This window comes from Lathamus discolor, chromosome W (genome assembly GCF_037157495.1).
Source record: "Lathamus discolor isolate bLatDis1 chromosome W, bLatDis1.hap1, whole genome shotgun sequence".
Classification (NCBI taxonomy): domain Eukaryota; kingdom Metazoa; phylum Chordata; class Aves; order Psittaciformes; family Psittacidae; genus Lathamus; species Lathamus discolor.
The window spans coordinates 37,760,296-37,785,669 of record NC_088908.1 but is presented as its reverse complement, the minus strand read 5'-3'; the positions used below and the strand labels follow the sequence as shown (position 1 = coordinate 37,785,669).

The 25,374-nt window shown below is 42.9% G+C and overlaps 1 protein-coding gene across 3 annotated transcripts in view; it reads left to right on the top strand.

Annotated features, from left to right (window-relative positions):
• The window catches only part of LOC136004239 (kelch-like protein 36), a 55,161-nt gene extending 30,081 nt beyond the window's left edge, over positions 1–25,080 (top strand). Inside the window, exons 3-7 of one of the 3 annotated variants that reach the window (XM_065660547.1) lie at positions 855–922; positions 5,396–5,472; positions 10,515–11,588; positions 12,410–12,567; positions 23,129–25,080. In XM_065660547.1, the coding sequence (XP_065516619.1) occupies positions 10,671–11,588; positions 12,410–12,567; positions 23,129–23,678 (1,626 nt within the window). In that variant the 5' untranslated portion in view covers positions 855–922; positions 5,396–5,472; positions 10,515–10,670 and the 3' untranslated portion in view covers positions 23,679–25,080. Of the gene's footprint in view, positions 1–854; positions 923–4,799; positions 5,130–5,395; positions 5,473–10,514; positions 11,589–12,409; positions 12,568–23,128 lie in introns of those variants that run through there. The other 2 variants (XM_065660549.1, XM_065660548.1) reach the window with 2 other exon arrangements.
• The last annotated feature ends 294 nt before the right edge of the window (positions 25,081–25,374 follow it).

Sequence of the window (25,374 nt, the reverse complement as noted above, 5' to 3'; positions counted from 1 at the left end):
CTTAACTTTCAGGTTTTTTTTGTCCTTTTCCAAAGCCAAAATTAAGGGATCTGGCGGAGCTATATTAATTTTGCATACAGTCTGTCACTCCACGTGGTTTCTTAAAGTGAAAAACATATCTGCATACATTACTTCATCCCATTTTCCTTGCCACCTCAAAACAACATTAATTGTAACAATGTATTACAGTTCAGAGTTCCATTTTTAGGTCATTTTCAGGCCATTTTCCCTGATCTTCCCTGATATTTAACTGGTAAAGGAAAGACTTCTATATGCCAGCTGTTTGATAATAAGTTGGCTATCAAGTATTATTTACAGATAATGTCCAGGTCAGAAAAAAAGAAAAAAAAATATTTTTTCTTAGGAAAATATTTAAACACATGCTTATCTTTAATATTATTAAGTACAGTTTTGTACTGTGGCCAAAAAAAATTTCTCAAATTAGTCTGCTTGAACAGTCTACAAAGATATATATATATAAATAATCTGGTAATTGTTTGCAGGATACATTTCACTTACTTTCTCCTAAGTTGCATATTTCCTTCTTTGAGGAGTCTTTTTTTTTTTTAATTTGAGTTTTGCATTTGCATATTATCTTACAAAGACTGTGAAATTGGGGAAATTGAATTTTCTATGAATTCTTAATGTTTCAGGTATGGTTGAAAAAATTAAATTGAAGCTTTGACTTGACACCTCTTCTTGAGATGTCATTGTATTAGGACAGCTGCACATAGTAGACAGTTTTTGTAGAACATCTCAAATGAAAGTGGAGATTAAAAAAAATGTTCATTTAAATCCATCTACCCTTTTATCTGTACAAAGTGATTTATTAATGCATGGCTTGTTTTCTACAGATCGCTAAAATTTCTTGCGGGATGGCATCATGTGAAAACACTCTAAATACATTAAGATATGCAAACAGGTATGGAAAATGTTATTGTTTATGGCTATATGGGCTGTTGGTCACTAATGTTTGGAATACTGTTGTTCCATGATGTATAATTATTTTAACTACTTGAATAATTTTAGTGTACTTGCATTTCTTAATAAGATACTGATTCAGGCTCACATTTAATTTAATTTGTCACTTTTTACAACCATTACAAGTGAGTTGATAAAAACTGCATTTAAGCCATTACATGGATGGATATAGTGTGGATTGAAGGAATCTGGGAGATACCCCCATTAGTTTTGCCTCTGCTCTGGAGGCATCACCTCTTGCATTAGGGTAGTCAGTTTTCATGATGATTCCCTGGGGTGTTAGCTGAAATACCTTTCTGCAATGTAATTTTTCATACCCTTGGTAAAATTTAATTCAGTTGCCAGCGTATTTATTTTCTATATATGTCATGTCATATCTAGATCTATCTCAACTAGTTTATTCTTATGGAAATTCTGCAGTTGCTTTGGCACAGATTTTCTGTTTCCCAATGTCAGACAAATATCTGAGACCCCTAAGTAAAGAGTCAGTTAATCCAACAGTGATGTTATAATCAATGTAAAGAAATTAGTGCTTTCAGAGGCTGATGTAGCACCTCTGAGACCTGTACTGCTCTCTGAAAGTATTAATCTCTGCAGTGAGTGTGAAAGGAGTCTTCTTCAGCTGCAGTTCTCATTTTTTCTGTGGAGATGGTGTCCTGCATGTGCCTGCAGTCAGGCCTGTGACCCTGCTTCAAAGACCAGAGGAGGCAAACAGACTTTTGTGCCATCATAAAGCCTGGGTTTGCCAGAAGAGGCTACCACCTAGTGGCCTGCTTGCCCCAGTGAAAGATAGGGCAGAACCACTTCTGCTCCTGCTTGGCTGGGCACCCCTAAGCCAGTTGCTAATTGGGCACAAAAGGCTACTAGAGAAGCTTACCACCTGCTCCTCCTGGTATCCGAATGTCTTTGTGTTTGGATCAAGGGAGTTGGTAGCAAATCGGCCTGGCTTGGACCAGTCTATGTGATTTCTTTCCTGGTGAGAAGGGGGCATCTACTCCCCTGCTTACAGTAATGCAATGAAGGGCATTGCACATTAATCAAGACTCCTTGGATCTTTCTATCCCTTACAGAATAGGTATTGCTGAAATGACTCCAGAAAAAGTCACTGCAAAACAAATTAATTACCTGTTTCTACCATACTAAATTGTTGTGCTGAAACTGTTTCTTCCCATCGGTGTTAAATTTGTATGTTGTTTTAGAGTAAATGTCTATCACTGTAAAGTTGCTTCATGCAATTTGTGTATTTTTTTTATTAGAACAATATATCATTTTCATTGTACAATTAGGTTTTAGCTGCTGAACACCAGTGTCTGCACAGTGTAAGAAAGGGGGAAGTATAGAATTTAAAGCACTGCAGTGGTTTGATATGTTAAAAGGAGCAGTTTAATGTAATATTGAATGTAGAGCAAATTTTATTAACTGCATGAACTGAAATCTGGAATGACTCTTCTGAAAACACTGCTGTCATAGTCTCCTGCAAATTAGCAGCACTGATATGTTAGTGTCCTGGGTTCAGCAGTAGCAGTCATTTTTCTCCTTCTTAGTAGCTGGTGCAGTGCTGTAGTTTTTTGACTTTTGGCCTGGGAACAATGCTGATAACACCAATGTTTTCAGTTGTTGCTCAGTAATGTTTACTGTGACCAAGGACTTTGTGAGCCTCATGCTCTGCCAGGGAGGAGGGGAAGCCAGGAGGAAGCAGAGACAGGACACCTGACCCAAACTAGACAAAGGGGTATTCCATACCACAGCACATCATGCCCAGTATAAAAGTGGGGGCAGTTACCCGGAAGGGCTTCATCACTGGTCGGGTCGGGCTGGGTATCGGTTGGCAGGTGGTGAGTGGTTGAATTATCTTCCCTTGTTATTTCCCTTATCATTATTATTATTGGTGGTAGCATTAGTGGTTTTGTGTTATACCTTAGTTACTGAACTGTTCTTATCTCAACCTGTGGGAGTTACATTCTTTGGATTCTCCTCTCTATCCCTCTGGGAGAGGGGGAAGGAAGGGGGGGAGTGAGCGAGTGGCTGCATGGTTCTGGCTTGCCAGCTGGTCTTATCCCCGACAGTTCTTTGTGGCACCCAACATGGGGCTGGAAGGGTTGAAATAATGACAGATCTTACCAGAGTGTGTCTAATCACATTTGTCATAAGCATTTACTATGATTAATAGTCACTTGTCACAGTGCTGATTTATTGTCTCACAAAGTTGTTGCTCTTGATCTTGGAGTTTCAGCATGTTGCATCTTAGAGCCAGTATTTGTTGTTTTAGAGTTTATCGCCTGGGAAGCCTGGGCTAAGGTTCTTGTTTCACTATACTTTATGGTAATAACCTGCAATACATTAGACTCACTGATCATGAAACTGGTCTGAAGCCAGACCAGTTCAGAGTGTGGTCACCACCTCTATACTTTGGGAGGTATATAATGGAAGTGTTTAGCAATTGCACATCTTTTTTCCCCGCTTTGGGTGGTCAACTTATGAAGGAGACATTCCCTTACGTTCCCAGCCTCCCCACCAGACTATTTATAGCATCATTTGAGAGTTCTGAAGGTATTCCATACCGCAGCACGTCATGCCCATGATGTAGAACTGGGGGCAGTTACCCAGAAGGGCGAGATCACTGCTCGGTCAGGATGGGTATCGATCGGTGGGTGGTGAGTGGTTGTACTCTCTTCCCTTGTTATTTCCCTTATCATTATTATTATTGGTGGTAGCAATAGTGGTTTGTGTTATACCTTAGTTACTGGACTGTTCTTATCTCAACCCGTGGGAGTTACGTATGGGATAAGACTAAAAGGTGAAAAGTTTAAGAAGAGGAAGACTCATTTACTTCATCTTGAAGACCCCTGCCCACAGGAGGAAGACTCATTTACTTCATCTTGAGACCCCTGCCCATGACCAGAGGGGGCACTGCACAGGCACAAAGGACCTTCTAGCTCATTATAATACGAAGCGGGGATAGATACTAAATACGTATAGGCGTATCGAATAATCTAATGCATATGTATAACTTAAGAGAATAAATGTAAAGGGAAAAATGACCCTGGGTGTGCATACTTTGGAGGAACTATCCCCATGCACCTCAGCGCTGAATAAAAGCATACCTACTTTACAACTTTAACGAGTTGTGGAGTCAATCTGCGTATCAGTGTGAATTGTAGTGTTGGAACTGATTAAAGCATAGCTAGTACAAAAACAAGGATAACAGTTGAATAGTTAAGATCTAAAAATAGCTTGTCTAAAAGTAGCTTGTGTGATTTTGTATAAATATGGCAAGAAACTCAGTAAAAGTGATTCAGTTTGCACACGCATGCTGTCTCCATCTCATACTTCACTGCAGAACATTGCACTGAAAGGGGACTCGGTGGGGTCTGCATACAAACTCTTTGCATCTTACTTCACCTGTAAGGATCCTTGTTGTTCACCAAGGTGGCTTTATTAACTTTTAAGCCCTCTGGGCCCTAATTAATGAGACAAAGCCCAACAGCAGCATGCACTGCTGCAGTGGTGCTGGCTGCAGCCTGGGCTGGTCGGATAGCTTCACACCCAGGAAAACCAGATGAAGTGCTGACCAGGCTTCTCACTGTACCTTTAGCACACCCACCCTGTGCAGCTCATCACCTCTGTGCCAATAACACCACACAATGCCCGCCCTGACACTGACGGCAGGGGAAATCCCCGAGCTCTAAGGAGTCCCCGCTGCAGTCCAGACCCACAAACTGTCACTCCAAGCCCAGCTGCCATTTGCCCAGCATCTCTTCCCTTCCCGCCCCGCCTTGGTCCCGCCCCGTTCCGACCAGTAGCGTTTCCTAGGCCGGCCTTGAGATGTGGTTGTGCGCTGCTGCGACTTTTGGTCCTCCTCCCGCCGTAGGTTGTTGCGTGCGCTACGAGCCGATTGCGAGGCGTCTTCCCTTGGCCTCCGGCTCTTGATATTTGCTGCCGCTTTGCTTTCGCGCTCTCTTTTCCGCTTCGGTGAGCGCTTCTAGGGAGCGCGGTCTGTGCAGCTGTTCGAGCACAATGAGAATGCGCGGCTGGGGTCTTGCCGGAGCCACCCGCGGCCCAGTGTCAGCCAGGGGTGAAGCGTGGCCTGGCCTGGCCTGGCCGTGAGAGGGAAATGGTCTTATCTCTGCCAGCTGTAGCGAGCACTGGTAAGTAAATAACTTGCATCAGTAGTACATGTGGTGGTCTTCGGTTATACTCTAGCGTACAGCCAACTTTGTTGACACAACCGAGCGTTATTAACGTGAGAAAACAATATCGGACAGCGACAAAACCATCCTTTTTTAACTTGGACATTTTCGAGGTGCAGATTAGGATGTGCATGCCTTATTAATTGTGGTGTTTATTCAGTACACCGTGGTTTCAGCAGCTTGAAAGGATTGGTATGCTGCTAACATCTTTGCTTTTGTTCCAGAAGTACTGCGGGCTGTCATGGAGGGAACCAGGTAAACAAGGATCTGTCGTCCACACAAGATAAGTGAATCCTCAAAGGTTTGTATGTTTTGTGTAAAACCCCAAATTACAGAAATAACAAGAAGGTTCGAGAGGGGCGGGGTTGGGTAGTGAAAGCTCTCCCTTGGATGAACTGTTTGGAGGCATGTGAATATTCAAAGCTTTTAAAAAGAGGTATAAAAATGGTGGTCTACCTGCTCAAATAGTTTTGATAGAAAAAGTTGCTACCTAGCAATTAAAAAAAAAAATAAAAAATCAGCAGCAGCAAATGGGCATCTGCTCATCATGACTCATAACTTAAAAAAGAAACCCACTTCATCACAGCACAGTGTTTTCCCTGCACCAAAAATTCAGTCATTAAATGCAAAGTGTTTATTTGGGGAATTTTTCACACTGATCCATCTGTCCAAGTGAGCCACAGAAGCAAAGCTGGGATTACTCTTTAGATTTAGTCTTTGTTTTGTGCAAAATGGGAGTCCAGATCCTGTAAACAGGGGTTATTCCAGTGAACTCAAGATGTTTTCTTGGGGTTGTGAGGTTAATTTTCTTTGCATAGAATATCTGTTTGCACAAGTACATTGATTTTAGTTGGGAATCCAGAGAAGTCCACCTTAGGTTAGCTCTTTATGCAGGTCACCAGGATGATGGCCTAAGGTGTATAAGATGTTGATATCAGCTGCAATTTTTATGTTTGCTTTGTTTCATACCAGTGGAAACTGCTTTTCTGTTCTGGGGTGAGCACTAGGTTACAGAAGCTGCAGAGCTAGTACCTTGTACTACCAACAACTAGAAAAGAGAAACTTTTCAGTGCCTTTATCTGTCTTATCAAAGTCAAATGAGACAAATCTCATTTTCTCTTGCATCACCGATGGGTAGTGGTACTGCATTAACAATCTGAAAGAAATTAGATCTTTGAATCTGAAAGAAGTTAAAATACTGCTCTGATACAATTGATAAAAGATAAATAGGACTAATTTTTAAATACATCCCTACCAATATAATCTTTCCCTGAGTGCTGATCCTGTCTACCATTCAAGTAGTTTAGTCTGAGTGTAGTAATAATTCAGTGCATTAAAAATTAATTAACTAGACAGCATTGCTTTATTTTCTTGCTTAGACAGCAGCTGTAACTATGTTAAAATTACTGGATAATGCTAAAGCTGTTCTACAGAATATAAATAGCTTGAGAAAAATGTTCAGTATAAAATTAATCTTGGTTTTGAAACATGCAGCTATCAGCTTCTGTTATTTGCTCACTGAACCAATGAACTTGCTAAGAGACTGAAACATATTAATGTATTCTGAGTCCATCCAATGCTGTACATCATGATTTGATGCTTGATTTCTGAAGTAGCAGCAGTTCTGCATGGCAACAAGGCTTTTGGGAGTACAAGTTATCAGGTGTGTGTGCTGCTGACTTGACATCCAGCCAAGTAAATAGGGATCTCTGGCAAATTTCATGTTCTAGTGTAATCTCGTTATGCATGATGGTATTAAGGGAATATTAGAGAGAAATGATTGGCCAATTTAAAGAGACAAGAGGGAATATGTTTTTGGTGTAATCCAGTAACTGTCCCCAAGGAGTCAGATGCAGAAGAAGGTGCTGTAAGATGTTAGTTATTGTCTGTTCATCCACTGTCCTTTATCATAGTTGCCGTAAATCTGTTGTTTGTCCTTTGCCATATTTATTCTTCCCATCTCCTCCATCCCCTCATCTCTGATTTGGGCTCCTGTGTGGTGCCACCTTTTCTCAGCTTCATTAAAATGAAGATAAAAAACTTCACAGTCCTTAAACCCTGTATTTTTTTCTGTTACAGATCTCTGGCAGTTTTATTCCTCAATGGAAGTTACTTTGTTGTTTATGCCAGAGTTTTCTTTTTAGGCTCAGTGATCTGATTAGGCAATGAGTGTAAGGCAAATTAAAAAGTTTTGGCCCAGGAAACCTATAATTATTGAAGCCTCTTCACTTAGATTGGTTTAACTCTGTATACTTGCATGTACAAGGCTACTCCAACAGAAGGCTTTTTGGCAGCTTAGTCTCCATTGTTTAGAGAAGAACATAAGCAAAACTAATGAGAAACCACTGGGCTATAACGCTAAGAGCGGCACACTTGGTTATTAATTTGGGTCTCACTTTTGGTGGAATGCCTGTCACTGTACCACAAACTGCTAAAAGGTAGATGTAGGAGGCGAGGTTCCCAAGGTTGATGTTAGCTCGGGAAGATTGGATGCCATCATGTCTGGCCAGTGGTGAGCTGCATGCCTCAGTCCTGGTTATCTCCTCAGATAGAAGTACAATTACCAAATTATGTACACACAGCACAGATCTAGAGCAAGGGTTGCATGCAGGGGAGAAAACTTGACTGTAGGACTTGAACCTTTCCTACCCAGGTGGGTAGGAGGTTGTCTCACCATGGTTTAACCAACCCATTAATGACTTATCCAGACAGCAATAATCATGTGCTTTCTGTTTGGGGAAACCAGGAAAGCCACGGATAGTTAGGATTTCTAGGAGAAGCAACACATTGATGAAGGAAAGGTTGAATGCCTGAGAGCCTTGAAGAGACCTCAGGTCATCTGTGTGACTGCCATGTAGATATGGGCTGATATGCCTTTTCAGGATGTCACTTCTGGGAATGCATCCTGAGGGTATAGAACTGGGCAAGACCCAGGGTCTTGCAGCCAGAACTGTTCAGAGTTAATTTAGGTTTAATGGCAAGATGTGCTTCCTTTCCACCTCCTTTCATTTCTCTTACATGTTTTTAAAGGCTCTGCAACTTTACCTGGTTTGGATTTGGTAATTAAAATTACGTATTTGCATTTAACTTAACCTGACTATCAAGCATTCCAGTTGTCATGGTTTAAGCCCAGCTAGTAACTCAGAACCACACAGCCACTTGCTCACTTCTCCCCTTCTTTCCTCCCCTGCTCCCAGAGGGATGGAGAGGAGAATCAAAAGAATGTAACTCCCATGGGTTGAGATAAGAACAGTCCAATGACTAAAGTATAATACAAAGCTACTTCTACTACCACTAATAATAATGATAAGGGAAATAACAAGGGGAGAGGATACAATTGCTCACCATGTGCTGACCAATACCCAGCCCGACCCGAGCAGAGATCTGGGCCTTCTGGGTAACTCCTCCCCCCTCAGTTTATATACTTGGCATGAACACACGTGCTGTGGTATGGAATACCTCTTTGGCTGGTTTGGGTCAGGTGTCCTATCTCTGTTTCCTCCTGGTTTCCCCTCCTCCCTGGCAGAGCATGTGTCCTGGGTTCAGCAGTAGCAGTCATTTTTCTCCTTCTTAGTAGCTAGTGCAGTGCTATGTTTTCATTTTTTGGCCTGGGAAGAGAGCTGATAATGCTGATGTTTTCAGTTGCTGCTCAAATGTTTGGTCTGGCCAAGGACTTTCTGAGCCTCATGCTCTGCCAGGGAGGAGGGAAAGCTGGGAGGAAGCAGAGACAGGACACCTGACCCAAAACTGACCAAAGAGATATTCCATACCACAGCACGTAATGCCCAGGATGTAACTGAGAGTTACCTGGAAGGGCTGGGACTGCAGGGTTGGAAGAGGTATCGGTCGATGCTCAGCTGGGGGGAGTGGGGCGAGTTATCGGTCGGCTGGTGCTGAGGTGTTGTATTCTTTCCTCTTGTTATTTCCTTTAGCATTATTATTATTGTTGGTAGCAGTAGTGATTTGTGTCATACCTTAGTTACTGAACTGTTCTTATCTCAACCTGTGGGAGTTGCATTCTTTTCGATTCTCCTCTCCATCCCTCCAGGAGCAGGGGGAGGGCAAGAAGGCGGGGGGAGAGAGTGAATGAGTTTTTGTGGTTGGGTTTAAACCACGACAGCATGAGACTCAGAAAGTCCTTGATGGGAATAAACATTAGCAACAACTAAAAACATCAGTGTGTTATCAGCACTGTTCCCAAACTAAAGTCAAAAACACAGCACTGTACCAGCTACTAGGAAGGAGAAAAATGACTGCTACTGCTGAACCCAGGACACCATTCCTCTGGAAGGATGTCCCTAAAAGCTGCATTGCCTGACATACTGGGGTAACCAGCCCCTTCAGTATGTGTTCTGCAAGACATTCAAAGGGTAACAAAAGCATTTCCATTTTAGCGGTTCTTAAGACTGGTAACGTGAGTCTGTAGAGAAAGAAGCAAACAGTGGTTGCTTCACAAGCTCTGTGGCACGTACAGAGCTGGTGGGAAGAATGTCTGGACTGGAGGGATCCCAGAAAGGCACTTAATGGACATGTTCTGAGGGCATTTTCCTCTTTTTTCTTTCTTTTTTTTTTTTTTTTTTTAAAGGAAAATACTTAGTTGTATTCATTAAAACATAAAATACCTTGGCTTCTGGAAGCAAGTAGTCATCTTATGGGAATAGGTTATCCACGTGTGTGGCTTTGCACATAAGTAAACAGCTATGATTTTGAATGCTGTGTGTGTGTCTGGAATAATATGGAAAGAAAGAAAGATTTTACCATAACAAGCTTGGAAATGCAGATCTCTGAGAAGATTTAAGAGGGGGCAGCTGTCAAGTAAGCACTAACCCAAACAAAATACATGTCCTGAATGAAAATTTGTCATACTGCTGCATGTGTTTCTCCCACTCCAAATATTTAGCAAGTAACTCGGTTGAGAAAAACTCTGTAATAAGTCATTTGGGGGACAAGTAAGAAAGGAAATTTCAACAAGATGTCTCAAAGACAATGAGTGGAAGAGTTTCAGAAAACTGTGTCTGTATAAATCATCAGAGAGGAGGTTTGGATGCAGCATTGTGGAGGAGATAAGAGTAAAATTTTTTTATATGTGTATATATATATAAAAAGGGCGAGTAGGAAGCAGTTAAAGTCTGCATAGACCTTTCAAAGTGAAGGTGAGGGGCTTGGGTGCTTGTGCTATGTTGCTTGCCAACTGCTTGAAGTCAGAATTTATCATAAATGTACAGCACAAGTAAGCATTCTCACACTTGTATATGACTACATTTGGTGGGAAAACACTTTTGTACATACTGAAATTTATCTTGGTGAAGATAACACCTACCTAATAGCGTTTGTTTATTCCAGGTATACAGGTGGGATGACCACTCCAGTCTAGTTCTTCAGAGCCTGAATGAGCAGAGGCACCGAGGTCTCTTCTGTGACATTGTCCTTGTTGTGGATGAACAGAGAGTCCCCGCCCATCGGAACCTCCTTGCTGTTTGCAGTGACTACTTCAACTCTATGTTCACCATTGGTATGCGAGAAGCCCACCAAAAAGAGGTTGAGCTTTTTGGAGCCTCTTACATTGGTCTCAAGGTTGTGGTGGATTTCCTTTACGGCAGTGAGCTGTCTTTAGATGGAGGCAATATTGACTATGTGCTCGAAACAGCTCACCTGCTGCAGATCTGGAAGGTGGTTGATTTCTGTTGTGAGTATCTGGAGAATGAAGTCAGTGAGGAGAACTATTTGTACCTGCAAGAGCTGGCCTCTATTTACAACCTGAAGAGCCTTGACTCCTACATTGATTCTTTCATCTTGCAGAACTTCGGCACACTGTCTTTCACACCGGAATTCCTGCAGAGCATTTCCTTGCAGAAGTTGTGCCAATACCTGGACAGCAGCAACATGCAGCAGGAGTGTGAGCATGACTTGCTGCAGGCTGCCTTGCAGTGGCTTACCCAGTACCCAGAAAGGGAGAATGAGGCTTACCAGGTTCTGGATAACATTCATTTTCCCTTGATACCTAAAAGTGATCTCCTTCATCGAGTCAAGCCTGCTGTCTGCTCTCTTCTTCCCAAAGAAGCAAACTGTGAGGGGTTTATAGAGGAGGCAATGCATTATCACAACAACATCACAGCTCAGCCAGTGCTGCAGAACAAGCAGACAGCCCTGTGGACTTGCGAGGAGAGGCTTCTCTTTGTGGGTGGGGAGGTTTCCGAGTGCTGCCTGGAACTGAGCGATGATACCTGCTTCCTGGACACCAGAAAGGGGCAGTGGGTAGCAGAGACTCCTCTCCCAGCCAGGCGAAGTCACCATTGTGTTGCAGTCTTGGGAGGCTTCATCTTCATAGCTGGAGGCAGCTTTTCAAGAGACAATGGAGGGGATGCAGCTTCAAATCTCTTATATAGGTATGATCCCCGCTGTAACCAGTGGATAAAGGTGAGACATGAGCTGTATTATTTCTCTGTTTAAAGTTCTTAATGTTTAGAGTGTTTTCTTCTTTTTGGTGAGAGGACAGGGCTCATTAGAATAGCCAACACAGCAATACTTGCAAATGGAAATTCAACCTATTTAAGTTGAAAAAGCAGCTACTTGAATCCTTTGTGGGAGTGTTTACGTTACAGCAGAAGACTTTGGGGCAGATTTTCAACTTCACTTGGGATTTGGGTGTCTCATCTGTGAAATTGTTTGTCAGCATCCATCTGCAACTCTAGAGTACTTTGGGAATAATGCTAAAATGGACTTGCAGAGGTGATTGCGTAGTTCATCTTTCTCAAGCAGTAACACATATAATAAAATCAAAACTGGGTATGAAATAAAAAGAAAATGTCTCTGTTTCTGTCAATGTCTCTGTGCTAAATGTCTCTTAGAACAAGCTATTCAATCCCAGTCCTGTAAAACCCTGGGGCCAGCACAGATTCCTGTATGAACCAATCATCCTTTGTTGTTCAGTTGTGGTTTTGAGTGATTCCAGTATATTTCTTGCAGAGTTTTTGGAAGGAGGCCCATGTAAGACAAAATTTATAGAGTAACTTGTCTCTTGGATGCTTCCTGTTGTCCCCTTTTTTGGAAATTAATGCTATGTAATATGCTACTGCAGAAAAACAAAAGTATTTTATGAACATAATGGTCAAAACCAGTAGCTCTGCTTTCCAAATACATGGGAAGAAGCAACTGTCCTATCCTGAGACATGAATGTACCTTCAGTCAGCTTGCTTACCAGATGTTTGAAGATGTCAGCATGTTATTTTTTTTGACAGGTTGCCTCCATGAGACAGCGCCGTGTAGATTTCTACCTAGGAGCTGTTACCGACATACTGGTAGCTGTTGGTGGCAGGAATGAAAATGGGGCACTTTCTTCAGTCGAGACCTACACTCCTCAGAAGGATTCATGGTCCTACGTAGCAGGCTTGCCCAGGTAAATAGAGATGTTTGGAAAGTTATCCTGTGTTTGAAGAATGCTAGTAAAGGGAGCTGATGAATGGGTATCTCTAGAAGAGAGGCAAGGGGATATGTAACCACATGGTATCTGCAAGTAACAAACCATATCAGCATTTGGTATTTGAGCAACCAGCTCTTCTGTGACAGCATGCTTCATGTCAGCTTGATTAGCTGTAATGTTTGTGCTGAGGTATGTCTGAAGGACGGGAGGGAGAACTCTTGTAATTTAGCTCTACTTTTCTTAAAATGTTTTTCCTGAGGTCATCTGGAGCTGAATCTTCTCAGAGGCACTGTTTAGATCTTGAGCAAAGGCTTTTATAATTTATTTGGCTTTACTTTGTTACCTTGTGTCCTGGGTTCAGCAGGAGCAGTCATTTTTCTCAGTCTTAGAAGCTGGTGCAGTGCTGTGTTTTTGACTTTCAGCCTGGGAACAACGCTGATAACACCGATGTTTTTAGTTGCTGCTAAGTAATGTTTACTCTGACCCAAGGACTTTTCTGAGTCTCATGCTCTGCCAGGGAGGGGAGGAAGCAGAGACAGGACACCTGACACAAACTAGCCAAAGAGGTATTCCATATGACAGCATGTCATGCCCAGTATTGATTCGGAGAAAACTCCAGGAACAAACTTGCCAACAAAGTTTTCAAGCTGACAAGCAGGTATTCTTTATTGCGGCGCCGGGAGACACGGGGGATAGCTCCTCCTAACGTGTGTCTCCTGAGTTGCCACACACGCTGTCCTTTTATAGTCACTGGGCATACATACATATTCATGAGGCTACGTTTTGATTACATCATTTTCCAGAAAGCTCCCCGCATGCGTACAGAATTGTGGTGGTGGTCTCTGAGGGTCGTTTACTTCTTCCAACAGTCTTCATCACTTCTGGCAGCCTTTGAACCATGCGCAGTAGATGTTTATACCAGTTTAATTGGTTCGTTAGCACCAGAGACTCCTATCCTCCTACTTATCAGTTAGTTTAGCTGTAGCCCATCCTGGACACCTGCCGTTCCCAGATACTCCTTATCCCTATGTCCTGTTTTTCTAGACTGTTTTTCTTAAAACTATGTCAACTATAATGATTTATCTTGTGTGAGAATTCTCAGTGTGTTCTCTAGCTGTACTCTATTTTTTCTCCATGTATCCTGCACCTCAGTAATTTTCCACTGCTACTGTTACAAAGCATCAAACTTAACATTACTCAAAACTAATTCTAAAGGTTTATATATTCCATTTTGTAATTTTGTGCCCCCCTTGTCTCAGTATATAAACTGGGGGCAGTTACCCAGAAGGGTGAGATCACTGCTCGGGTCGGGCTGGGTATCGGTTGGGGGGTGGTGAGCATTTGTATTCTCTTCCGTTGTTATTTCCCTTATTATTATTATAGAATCATAGAATAGTTAGGGTTGGAAAAGACCTTAAGATCTTAGAATACTTAGGGCTGGAAAGGACCTTAAGATCATCAAGTTCCAACCCCCCTGCCATGGGCAAGGATACCTCACACTAAACCATCCCACACAAGGCTCTGTCCAACCTGGCCCGGAACACCACCAGGTATGGAGCATTCACAACTTCCCTGGGTAATCCATTCCAGTGCCTCACCACCCTTACAGTAAAGAATTTCTTCCTTATATCCAATCTAAACTTCCCCTGTTTAAATTTTAACCCATTGCCCCTTGTCCTATCAGTACAGTCCCTAGTACAGGCAGTCCCTCTTCAGCATCCTTGTAGGCCCCCTTTAGATACCAGAAGGCTGCTTTGAGGTCTCCACACAGCCTTTTCCAGGCTGAACAACCCCAACTTTCTCAGCCTATCTTCATACGGGAGGTGCTCCAGTCCCCTGATCACCTTCGTGGCCCTCCTCTGGGCTTGTTCCAACAGTTCCATGTTCTTTTTATGTTGAGGACACCAGAACTGTCCCCAGGACTCCAAGTGAGGTCTTGCAAGAGCAGAGCAGAGGGGCAGGATCACCTCCTTCCACCTGCTGGTCATGCTCCTTTTGATGCAGTCCAGGATACTGTTGGCTTTCTGGGCTGTGAGTGTACACTGCTGGCTCATGTTTATTACTGGTGGTAGCAGTAGTGGTTTTGTTTTATACCTTAGTTACTTGACTGTTCTTATCTCAACCCATGGAAGTTATGTTCTTTCGATTCTCTTCCCCATCCCTCTGGGAGCGGGGGGAGAAGGTGGGGGGGAGTGAGCGAGTGGCTGCATGGTTGTGGGTTGCTGGCTGAGCTTAAACCACGACAGTTTTTTGGAAAACTACGACAGTTTTTTGGAAAAACACGACACCTTGGTGTGGTGGTTTTCCTTGTAAGGTGTTTCTGGTTGTTCTGGTTGGCTGTTGCAGTTAAACCACATTGACCTGTATTGCAAATAGGTAACCCTGGCAAATATGACCTCTCTTTCTCTCAGTCTGAGTTAAAACTTAGCTGTACTACTTCTGAGAGGCTTTAGTACTGCAGCTCTTGTAACAGCAGCACAGGACATTGCTAGTATTTTGAATCAGTGTTTGATTGGTGACTTTGTAAGAATGGTAGGATAGCATTTCATTTGTAAACAGCTCTTCAGGTTTAGTAATAGTTGACATGCATGGAAATTACAAGAGTATTGGCTATGTGGATGGTGTTTTCATGATGTCTGAAACCCGTGACATCAGCAGCAGCACTTGCTTTCTTAATGGCATTACGAGTAAGATAGTTGCTGTCTGATTTCTGAGTTCAGGCTTTTCCCCTTGTTCCCTCAGCCACAGAGCTGCAGAGCCAGAGGCAGCCAGTGCAGGCACAGGTGTCTGTTGCTCAGTTCTATTTTGGGTGGGGGCTGCAATGTGAGTGTGATCCAGACTAACAGCTGGGCTTGAGTGCTCTTCAGAGCCATGGTGCTTTTATCCTTTTTATTTCTGCTCATACAGGAAGACTGAGCAGTTGAGGCTAAACATCACATTCTTTCCTGGGAAGCTGTGTATAAGAGCATCTCCATTTTTAAGCCTTCCTGTTAACTGGAGTGACCTGAGAGATCCCAGTAACATCTCATAGAAATTGTAGCACAGCTTTTCTTTTAAACATTTTTGAGAGAAATGTAGATGTGACCTGACTGTCTTGTATGATGTTAGAAAAACACCTTAGAACAGGTATGGATATTTTTGCTCATAAATGATCCTGGGGAAGTTTGTATGATTGGCTTAAGCCAACCAGACTGCAAACTGTCCAAAAAGGGGCAGTTTGTCTTCATGTTCCTCCTGCTACCTGAGTGCTGGCTTTGGGAATTTTGCAGCTGCAGTATTTCAAAGTGAACTTGGACATGGGGCATGTTGATGAATTTTATTTACTTATTTTTAAATAAATTGCCTAGCTGATCCACTTGGACAAGGAAAAAGTCCCCCTTATGGGATAGACCCCACTTATACTGACTTATCTGGTCACTCGCTAAGCTGCAGGGTTGGGCTGTACAATGACTGTTTTAAGTTATTTCTGCATCCCCCAGAAATAGTTTTGCATCCTCTCTTCCTGCCTGCTCTGTCTTCATCCCATGCTAACTGTCCCTTGTGCCAGTTCTGGTGTTCCTAGGGATCTAGATAGTTTCCCAGTCTTCCATGTAGCTGCTCTCTTGCATGTTAATATCTCTAAAGATCTTAATGGACACTTACTACCTAGAGCTTTTCTGTCTTTTCAGGACACTTTCTCCTTTTGGAGAACTCTTGCCTTGGGCAGCATATTGTTTGCAACAACCACTTTACTGCACAGAAGGAATAAAGCAAAAAGTACTTCATGCACGTTGCAAAAGGCAAAAATCAGCACAGAGGTGGACAAAGGAAGAAACCTTTCTGAATGCAGGAACAGGCAAATGCTGCTTGAGAGAGGAGCAGCTCAGGCTGGTGTTGGTGGCTGCCGGAAGGGACCTGGGCAGTCCTTTCCTGATTGCCCTGGGTTCAGCAGTAGCAGTCATTTTTCTCCATCTTAGTAGTTGGTGCAGTGCTGTGGTTTTGACTTTCAGCCTGGGAACAGCGCTGATAATACCATTGTTTTTAGTTGTTGCTCAGTAATGTTTACTCTGACCGAGGACTTTGTGAGTCTCATGCTCTGCCAGGGAGGAGGGGAAGCCAGGAGGAAGCAGAGACGGGACACCTGACCCAAACTAGCCAAAGAGGTATTCCATACCACAGCACATCATGCCCAGGATGTAGAACTGGGGGCAGTTACCCAGAAGGGCAAGATCACTGCTCGGTCAGGATGGGTATCAGTCGGCAGGTGGTGAGCTGTTGTATTTTCTTCCCTTGTTATTTCCCTTATTATTATTACTGGTGGTAGCATTAGTGGTTTTGTGTTATACCTTAGTTACTGGACTGTTCTTATGTCAACCTGTGGGAGTTACATTCTTTCGATTCTCCTCCCCATCCCTCTGGGAGTGAGGGGAGGAAGAGGGGGGAGTGAGCGAGTGGCTACATGTTGGTAAGACCACCAATACATCACTTCATATGGATTCACATGATGTCTTCCTGGCTGTATTTGTATCCTTAACACAATTGGTAGGGCTTGTGTAACCAAGTTAAACAAGTTTCTTGACATATTTTACTTAATTGTAGTTTGAGTGTCTGATTCATACGTTCCCCTTTCCCACTAGCCTTAGGCCTATATAGGGTATGCAGATCCTACTTGATTCCTAAACATTCTCCCACCTTCCTAATTACTTCTGCAACAAAATGTAGACCTCTGTGCGAGGACAAGCCTGCTGGTACACCATATTGGGGTATTATTTGATTCAATAAATATTTTACTACTTCACAAGCCATATTGGTGCGACAAGGCAAAGCCTCTGGCCAACCAGAAAACGCATCTATTAGTACCAATATATACATATACCTGAGCCCATTGTACTGTGGCAATTCTGTAAAGTCCACTTGCCAATAGTCTCCTGGACAATTGCCTTTGTTCCAGGTGGGGATCTCTTAGCATGGTAAACAAGGTTCACACTTCTTTATAACACTTTTATAATTCCAGCCATTTGCATACTCAGAACTTGGAGTTTTAAAGCCTCAGTCATTGATTCTGTTCCCCCATGAGTTGCCTGGTGGTTTTCTTCTCATGAGAGGCTGGGCAATTATTACTTGCCTGTTTGGTGTAACCCACCATTCATCATTCTTCTTGGCTCCTAATAGACTAGGTAATTTCTCATCCTCTGTCTGATAACCTGGAACTTCATTATCCAAGCACTGATACTTATGAGTCAATATTAATAAAAGATCCCCACACATACCTTCTTTGGCTGCTATGTCAGCAATGTGATTACCAATATTCACTGGAGTGTTATCAAATTGATGTGCCTTAAAAGCGAATTTTGACTTTCTGACAATTCCAGAAGTCTCAGTAGTACCATCAGCTCGGCTTTCTTGTGCTAATGTGTGTGTGTGTGTGGGGGGGTAAATAGAGGGCTTCAACCTCCATTATCTTATGTTTGGTTATCACAGCATAATCCTGCTTTCCAGTTTCCATTTTCATAAAGCTGCTGCCATCCACAAGCAGTTAGTAGTCCACATCCTTCAGGGATGTATCTTGCAGGTCAGTATGACTGGAATACACCTGCTCAATAGTCTGTAAACAGTTGTGAGTCAGCTCTCCTGCTTCTGGATCAGTCATCAAAACCACTGCTGGGTTCAAAAGGTTAGTTACTTTCAATTCTATGTCCTCTTGTTCTAAAAGCACAGCCTGATATTTTAACAGCCTGCTTGGGGAAAGCCAATGACTGCTTTTCTGTTCCAGTATGGTTGTTACTATGTGAAATAGAAATACAGTTTAATTTTGTCCCAAAGTGTTTGACAAAATTTTCTATTAGAGTCTCGAGTCCTCTTCTTGCTTCCAGTTTTATAGGATATTTTTTCTGTCTTACTGGTGGTCTGATGTTTGGTTTCAGATGAATAGTTACTGCTTCTGCATTTTGTGATTGTCCTGGTGCTCCAGCAGCCCATACTTGTGGGGTATGTTCTCCGTATCTTGTCTATCCAGCTCAGTGGCTGGTTTCTGTAACATAAAAACTTGTGTCTCCACAGCCTTTTCATCAGGAACATGCATCTGAATCTTCTTTAAACCTAAGTTATGCATGTAATTTACTCAGTATATCTTTATCCAATAGCAGCATGGGGCACTCAGGCATGCAAAGAATTTGATGGGTCAACATCTCTTTGCCATTTTTTAAAATTTAAAGAAAGGCTGGGTTCCTGTCCACCCTGTGGCACCAATGCCTGAAGCTCTTTGTTTGCGTAGTTGCCATTTAGAAGTATTTGTAACAGAATAAGTAGTTTCTGTTTCTACAAGAAATTTTACCTTATCATTCCTCAACCTAACTGTAGCCAGGGGTTCTGCTGGGGAGGGTTTTGAATCTTCCCCCAGTCCTCCTCAATATAAGTCAGGGGACGGCACCAGGAAGGGTGGTGGCAGATGACAACCAGTCATCGTCAGCCACTAATGGTCATTTGGCGAGGTGAGTAGCTCCAGAGAGAATGTCTTCAACACTGGAGCAAGGGGAAACACAGCGTCCAGGTGCCTCAATTCTGAGTGGCAAGAGCCACTGAGGAAGTCTTTGACAGGACTTGCCCAGGAGCCGGCAGCTCTGCTGATGTGAGCAGCTGATTAACAGGGGGCAGCGCCAGCCCTGAGTGGTTAAAACGTGCCTCAGCAAGCATGAGCAACCAGGAGCATGGTGAACAGTGTGGGCAGGCAGGTTGTGTCATGGCAGTTCGTGCAGGCAGAGTGAGTGGTCGAGTGTGATGGTGAGCACTTGTCTAAAGCCCATGGCTTGGTCTGGCAGCTCTGCTCTGGCTGCCCTGGCAGTAGCCAGCATCTGCACCCAGACAGAACTGATGAGGGGAGGCTGCAGTGCAGACCTTGGAGTATTGTTGGTGCCACTTGTCTCTTAAGGCAAGGGTGCACAATAGGCAGGGCCACACTCAGTGTGCTCTGGTAGAGGTCCTCCTGCAGCAGGTGACTGAGCTGCGGGAGACTGTCAGTAACCTAAAAGATTTCAGGGAAGCTGGGCTGTTTACCCCAGGCCCAAACTGTGCAGGGGCCACAAGCATCCACCATAGCACATCCAGAAAAGGAGGAGGGCATTAATGCCGGAAGCTGAGAACTAGTAACAAAAAAAAAAAGGGGGGGGGGGAACCCCCACAAAACCCAACCAAATCCCCCCCTTCCCCCCCTGCAGAAAGTAGAACAGAGCAAGCCTGATGGAGGGGCTTGGTGACGCTTCACATGCTGAGGTTTTCAACTCCAGTTCCTGCTCTAACTTTCAACCACAAAATTAGGCTCCGCTTCTACCAGAGGCAGCTCCAGTACTTTGTGTTTTTCAGGGCAGTGTTTTTCACAAAACAGGAATTCAAAACAAAGAAGGAAGTTTATTCTGATACCATTTTTAATTTTTTTTTAAATCTTTTAATCACATTTTCTGAATCTGCAGAGCTCTTATCTCCTCCAGCAAAATGTAAAGGATGGGGTGTGGGACAGAAGGGAAGAGACATAGCAATAGGAAGGAATATTTTCTTCTGTGCCCATCCCTTCCTACACTTTTTTACTGACTAGTGGCCTTCCAGTATCTGAAGGGGGCTTACAAAGATGCTGGAGAGGGATTCTTCATTAGGGACTGTAGTGACAGGGGGTAACGGGTTCAAACTAAAACAGGGGAAGTTTAGGTTAGATGTAAGGAAGAAGCTCTTTACTGTGAGGGTGGTGAGGCACTGGAATGGGTTGGCCAAGGTAGTTGTGAATGCTCCATCCCTGGCAGTGTTCAAGGACAGGTTGGATAGAGTCTTGGGTGACGTGGTTTAGTGTGAGGTGTCCCTGCCCATGGCAGGGGTGTTGGAACGAGATGATGTTAAGGTCCTTTCCAACCCTAACTATTCTATGAGTAATATGAAGCTGTAACCCTAGACCTTAAACTGATGACTGTGTGCACCTTTAACTTAGTAGAATAGACCAAACTGTTCTAACTTACTAGCACATAGAGAGAAAAGAATGTTCAGCTCATGGGGGAAGGAACATCACAGAACTGATAACAAGTAGGAAGACAGCAAATAAGAACCAAGGATGTCAGCCTTCAAGATAACAGAGCGGCACCCAGCATGGAGCGAGACTGGAACAGAACAGAAGCAAGGATATGTGAACTGTTAACTCGGCACTAGGACCTTGCAAGTGTGCGCAAGCACTGAGGTCATTCAGTAAATACAGTGAGGAAGATTATCAGTGACCGCCAGGGACCCCCACTCAGCAAGAAAGCACATGTGTAATTAGGATGCAAATATTATAAGTAGTTCCTGGAAAATCTAATGAATATGTAAATAATTCCTGGAAACCTTATGAATATGCATGACTATGCTAAATATATAGCCGCTGTCGGCAAGTATCGGTTGCACTCACCTTTGCGAAACGATTCGCATGTGTGCCCAGCGCTGCAATAAGGAATGCCTGCTTTCTGAAACTCCAAACTGAGCCTTAGAGACTTTTACAGTAACAAAGCAGGGTATGTGCAATTTTGTATGAGCTTTTCAGAAGTCAGGCAAAGTGAAACACCTCCAGCATATTTCAATGAGTAATATTCCTGCATTGAAAAATAACAAATTGATGGTCAATTTTGATTCTTCAGATTTGATTGCCTCTTTCAGATGATTCTTGTAGCTATTGCTGTTCACTAGGCATAGCCACTGATTGTGGCAAAAAGAAAAGCATCAGCTTTTTCTGTAGCTGTCTAAGCTAGGCTGCATGCATGTACTTCTGAGAGTGTCTTGCTTGCTTACCTGTACAGAACTCCACTTTCCAGTTAGTGTAGGAAAACATTTAACCTACTTCAACAAAGGTCTTTCAAGTTTTTCTTAACTTGCTGTCATTTTTTAAAATGCTGAATGTAATGTGATTGCTGTCAGCAGCAGGCTTTGTGCTGGATCCAGTGTCATTTTACTGTTCTCCTGACTCCTCAAAGCTATCTGTTATCTGACACTACCTCCACAGTGGAGCACGCTGCACATCCTCCAGGTGGCTTGCTGGTTAGATATGGGTTTAAAATCTGGTGCAGTTTGAGAAAGGAGATGAATTCAAGTTGTTCATCCCACTTCCCAGATAGGTAGTCTACTTCTTAAGACCCATCCCTGTGCATATAGAGAAGCAAAGACTCCAGCAACCAGACTGGGTGCCACTGGAGACATGCTAATGGCTCTTGTCCATAAGAGACCACAAATAAGGTAGAGCAGCATCTATGTACACTTCACCTGCCAGAGCAGGTGTGAAAGTTGGAGAGCATTGCTCAGGGTCTGTCATGTCAAAAAGAAGAACCGAGAATGAGTTATGTGCTTCCATTAGACTTCCATGAGGACTCTGAGGTATGATTGACTGAGGTCTGTTGCTTTGTCTTGGAGTGACCAAAGAAGTTATTAACTTTATAGGTGTCGTGGTTTGAAACCCAGCTGGTAACTCAGAACCACGCAGCTGCTTACTCGCTTCCTCCCTGGAGGGATGGGGAGGAGAATCAAAAGAATGTAACTCCCACAGGTTAAGAACAGTCCAGTAACTAAGGTATAACACAAAACCACTACTGCTATCACCAATAATAATAATGATAAGGGGAATAACAAGGGAAAAGAATACAATTGCCCACCACCTGCCAACCGATACCTAGCCCAACCGAGCAGTGATCTGGGCCTTTTGGGTAACTCCTCCCAGTTTATACAACTGGGCATGATGTGCTGTGGTATGGAATACCCCTTTGCCTAGTTTGGGTTATGTGTCCTGTCTCTGCTTCCTCCTGGCTTCCCCTCCTCCCTGGTAGAGCATGAGACCGAGAAAGTCCTTGGTAGGACTAAACATTACTTAGCAGCAATTGAAAACATTGGTGTTATCAGCATTGTTCCCAGGCTGAAAGTCAAAAACACAGCACTTCACTAACTACTAAGACTGAGAAAAATGACTGCTGTAGCTGAACCAGGACAATAGGAGAAGTGGTAAAACAAGTGAATAACTCATGAAAAGGACAATTACATGTATCATGACTGCAGATACACTGGGCTGTGGACAGTAGTGGGTAAGAAATGTGATTCATGATTCTGAAGCTGTCAAAGGGGAAGGCAGCAGTAGTTTTCTTGGTTAATAGCCACTCTCAAGTCTGAGAGCTATCATGATTATTTCCTCTTTCTGTCATAGAAACCCTTGCTGAATGTGGACTTTTTTTTTTTCCTCTCTGGCCCTCTCAGACTGATCCAACCCATGCACTGGAGCAGGAAAATGGGAGTGAAGACCATGCCACCTAGAGCAGGATGGGTTACTTGTGTTGTTTGACACACTGTAGAGGATGCCTTAAAAAGTGACTGTCATACCTTTAGCATTCTGCAGTGCAGGGTGGAGCACTATGGATGAGAATAGTTACTGGGTAACTAACAGGGTTAGGGATTCTTTTGTCTTTAGTTACTGTTTGTATTGTACTTTAATAGCAATCCTTGTTGGAACACTGTGTCTTGGTGAAATCCGTAAGCATTAAGCCAGATCATTTTTGGTTGCCTGTCCTAGATTTACCTATGGCCATGCTGGAACAGTCTACAAGGAATTTGTGTACATTTCAGGAGGCCATGATTACCAAATTGGTCCCTATAGAAAAAATCTGCTATGTTATGACTACCGCACGGATGCTTGGGAAGAGAAGAGGCCAATGATTGTTGCCCGAGGGTGGCACAGCATGTGCACCTTACAGGACAACATCTACTCCATTGGTGGCAGTGATGACAACATAGAAACCATGGCTCGCTTTGACATTCTGAATGTGGAGTCCTACAGTCCTCAATGTAATCAGTGGACCAGAGTTGCTCCTCTGCTGCAAGCAAACAGTGAGTCAGGGGTGGCAGTTTGGGAAGGAAAGATTTACATCCTCGGAGGCTACAGCTGGGAAGAAACGGTCTTCTCCAAAACAGTCCAGGTTTATGATAGGGAGAAAAACAGGTGGTACAAAGGAACTGACTTACCCAAAGCAATTGCTGGTGTGTCTGCATGTGTCTGTGTGTTGAAACCCAAAACAGAGGACAAACAGAAAAAGACAAAAAACCATCAAGATAGAGGAAGATGAATATTCCTGGATAACCACCCTTTGATAGTGGACTCCAAAAGGACCTTGTATTTAATAATTTCTATTTAACCTTGATTCTTTTTATTTTTAAAATGCAGGGTGGGGGGCGCAGCTTCTGAAGCCTCAGAAAATGTACAGTTGAATGTGATTTTAGAATTAAGCTCATGTTTAAGATAAAAACAACAAAAGAAACAAACAAAAAAAAAACCCAAACAAAAAAACAGAAGCACCCCAACCCACCTACTATATAAGGGGTGAGATGGCAAGAGAGGTTGTGCTCCTCTCCTGAATGTTAAGGCTCAGTCTTTTACTTATGTGTTTTTTGGCATTTCCACGTATGTCATATTATATCGATGTTTTTAAAATAAAGTTGAATCTGTGGCTGAGGTGATAATCTCAAGGGAGAGGAAGGAGGCAGAGTAGTGAGTGTCTGGTTTGAAGTTACAGGGCAGTTCAAAGGAGTTCAGAAGCAACTGCTAAGAGAAAATGAAATGGATCTTCACTACTATAGATTTTGAATATTTGTAACGTTAAATTTCATTTACAATATGTTCTTCAGTTGTATCAGATTTCTGGAACACATGAGTGTTCAAAGAGGATATTGCTTTTGGTGAATGCAGGTCAGGTCAGCTTGAAGAGCAAATAACTCCACTGTACTCTGATTTGGAGAAAACTCCAGGAACAAACTTGCCAACAAAGTTTTCAAGCTGACAAGCAGGTATTCTTTATTGCGGCGCCGAGAGACACGGGAGATAGCTCCACCTAACGTGTGTCTCCCCAGTTGCCACACACGCTGTCCTTTTATAGTCACTGGGCATACATACATATTCATGAGGCTACGTTTTGATTACATCATTTTCCAGGAAGCTCCCCGCATGTGTACAGAATTGTGGTGGTGGTCTCTGAAGGTCGTTTACTTCTTCCAACAATCTTCATCACTTCTGGCAGCCTTTGGAGCACGCGCAGTAGATGCTCATACCAGTTTAATTGGTTCGTTAGCACCAGAGACTCCTCTCCTCGTATTTATCAGTTAGTTTAACTGTAGCCCATCCTGGACACCTGCCATTCCCAGATACTCCTTATCCCTGTGTCCTGTTCTTCTAGACTGTTTTTCTTAAAACTGTGTCAAGTATAACAATTTATCTTGTACAAGAATGCTCAGTGAGTTCTCTAGCTGCATTCTATTTTTTTCTATGTATAATGCACTTTAGTAATTTTCCACTGCTACTGTTACAAAGCCATCAAACTTAACATTACTTAAAACTGATTCTAAAGGTTTATATATTCCATTTTGTGATTTTGTGTCCCCCTTGTCTCAAATCCCCCCTTTTTCTGTACTCTTACAAATTCTTTTGCAACATTTTATATATTACCATTGCTATCAAAAGTCTTTTTGAAATAATTTCCCGTTTCTACTTGGTGCTTAATTTCATTCCTTTTCCAGTCTTCATAATTTAACATAGATCATTTACAACACCAGAGGGAACATTGTATCATACCACAAGTACTCAATATTAAAATAATTGACACCAATATACCTGCAAGCAGTTGCCTCAACCAGGAGAGATCAGGTAAGCACGAAATTAACTTTTTCCATATCCCTTCAAAACCCCAGGAGGTGTCATCCATGGCCATTTCATGAAATATCTTTGTTTCCAAATTTCCTCCAGATCTGTTTCAATTCTGCCACTTTGGT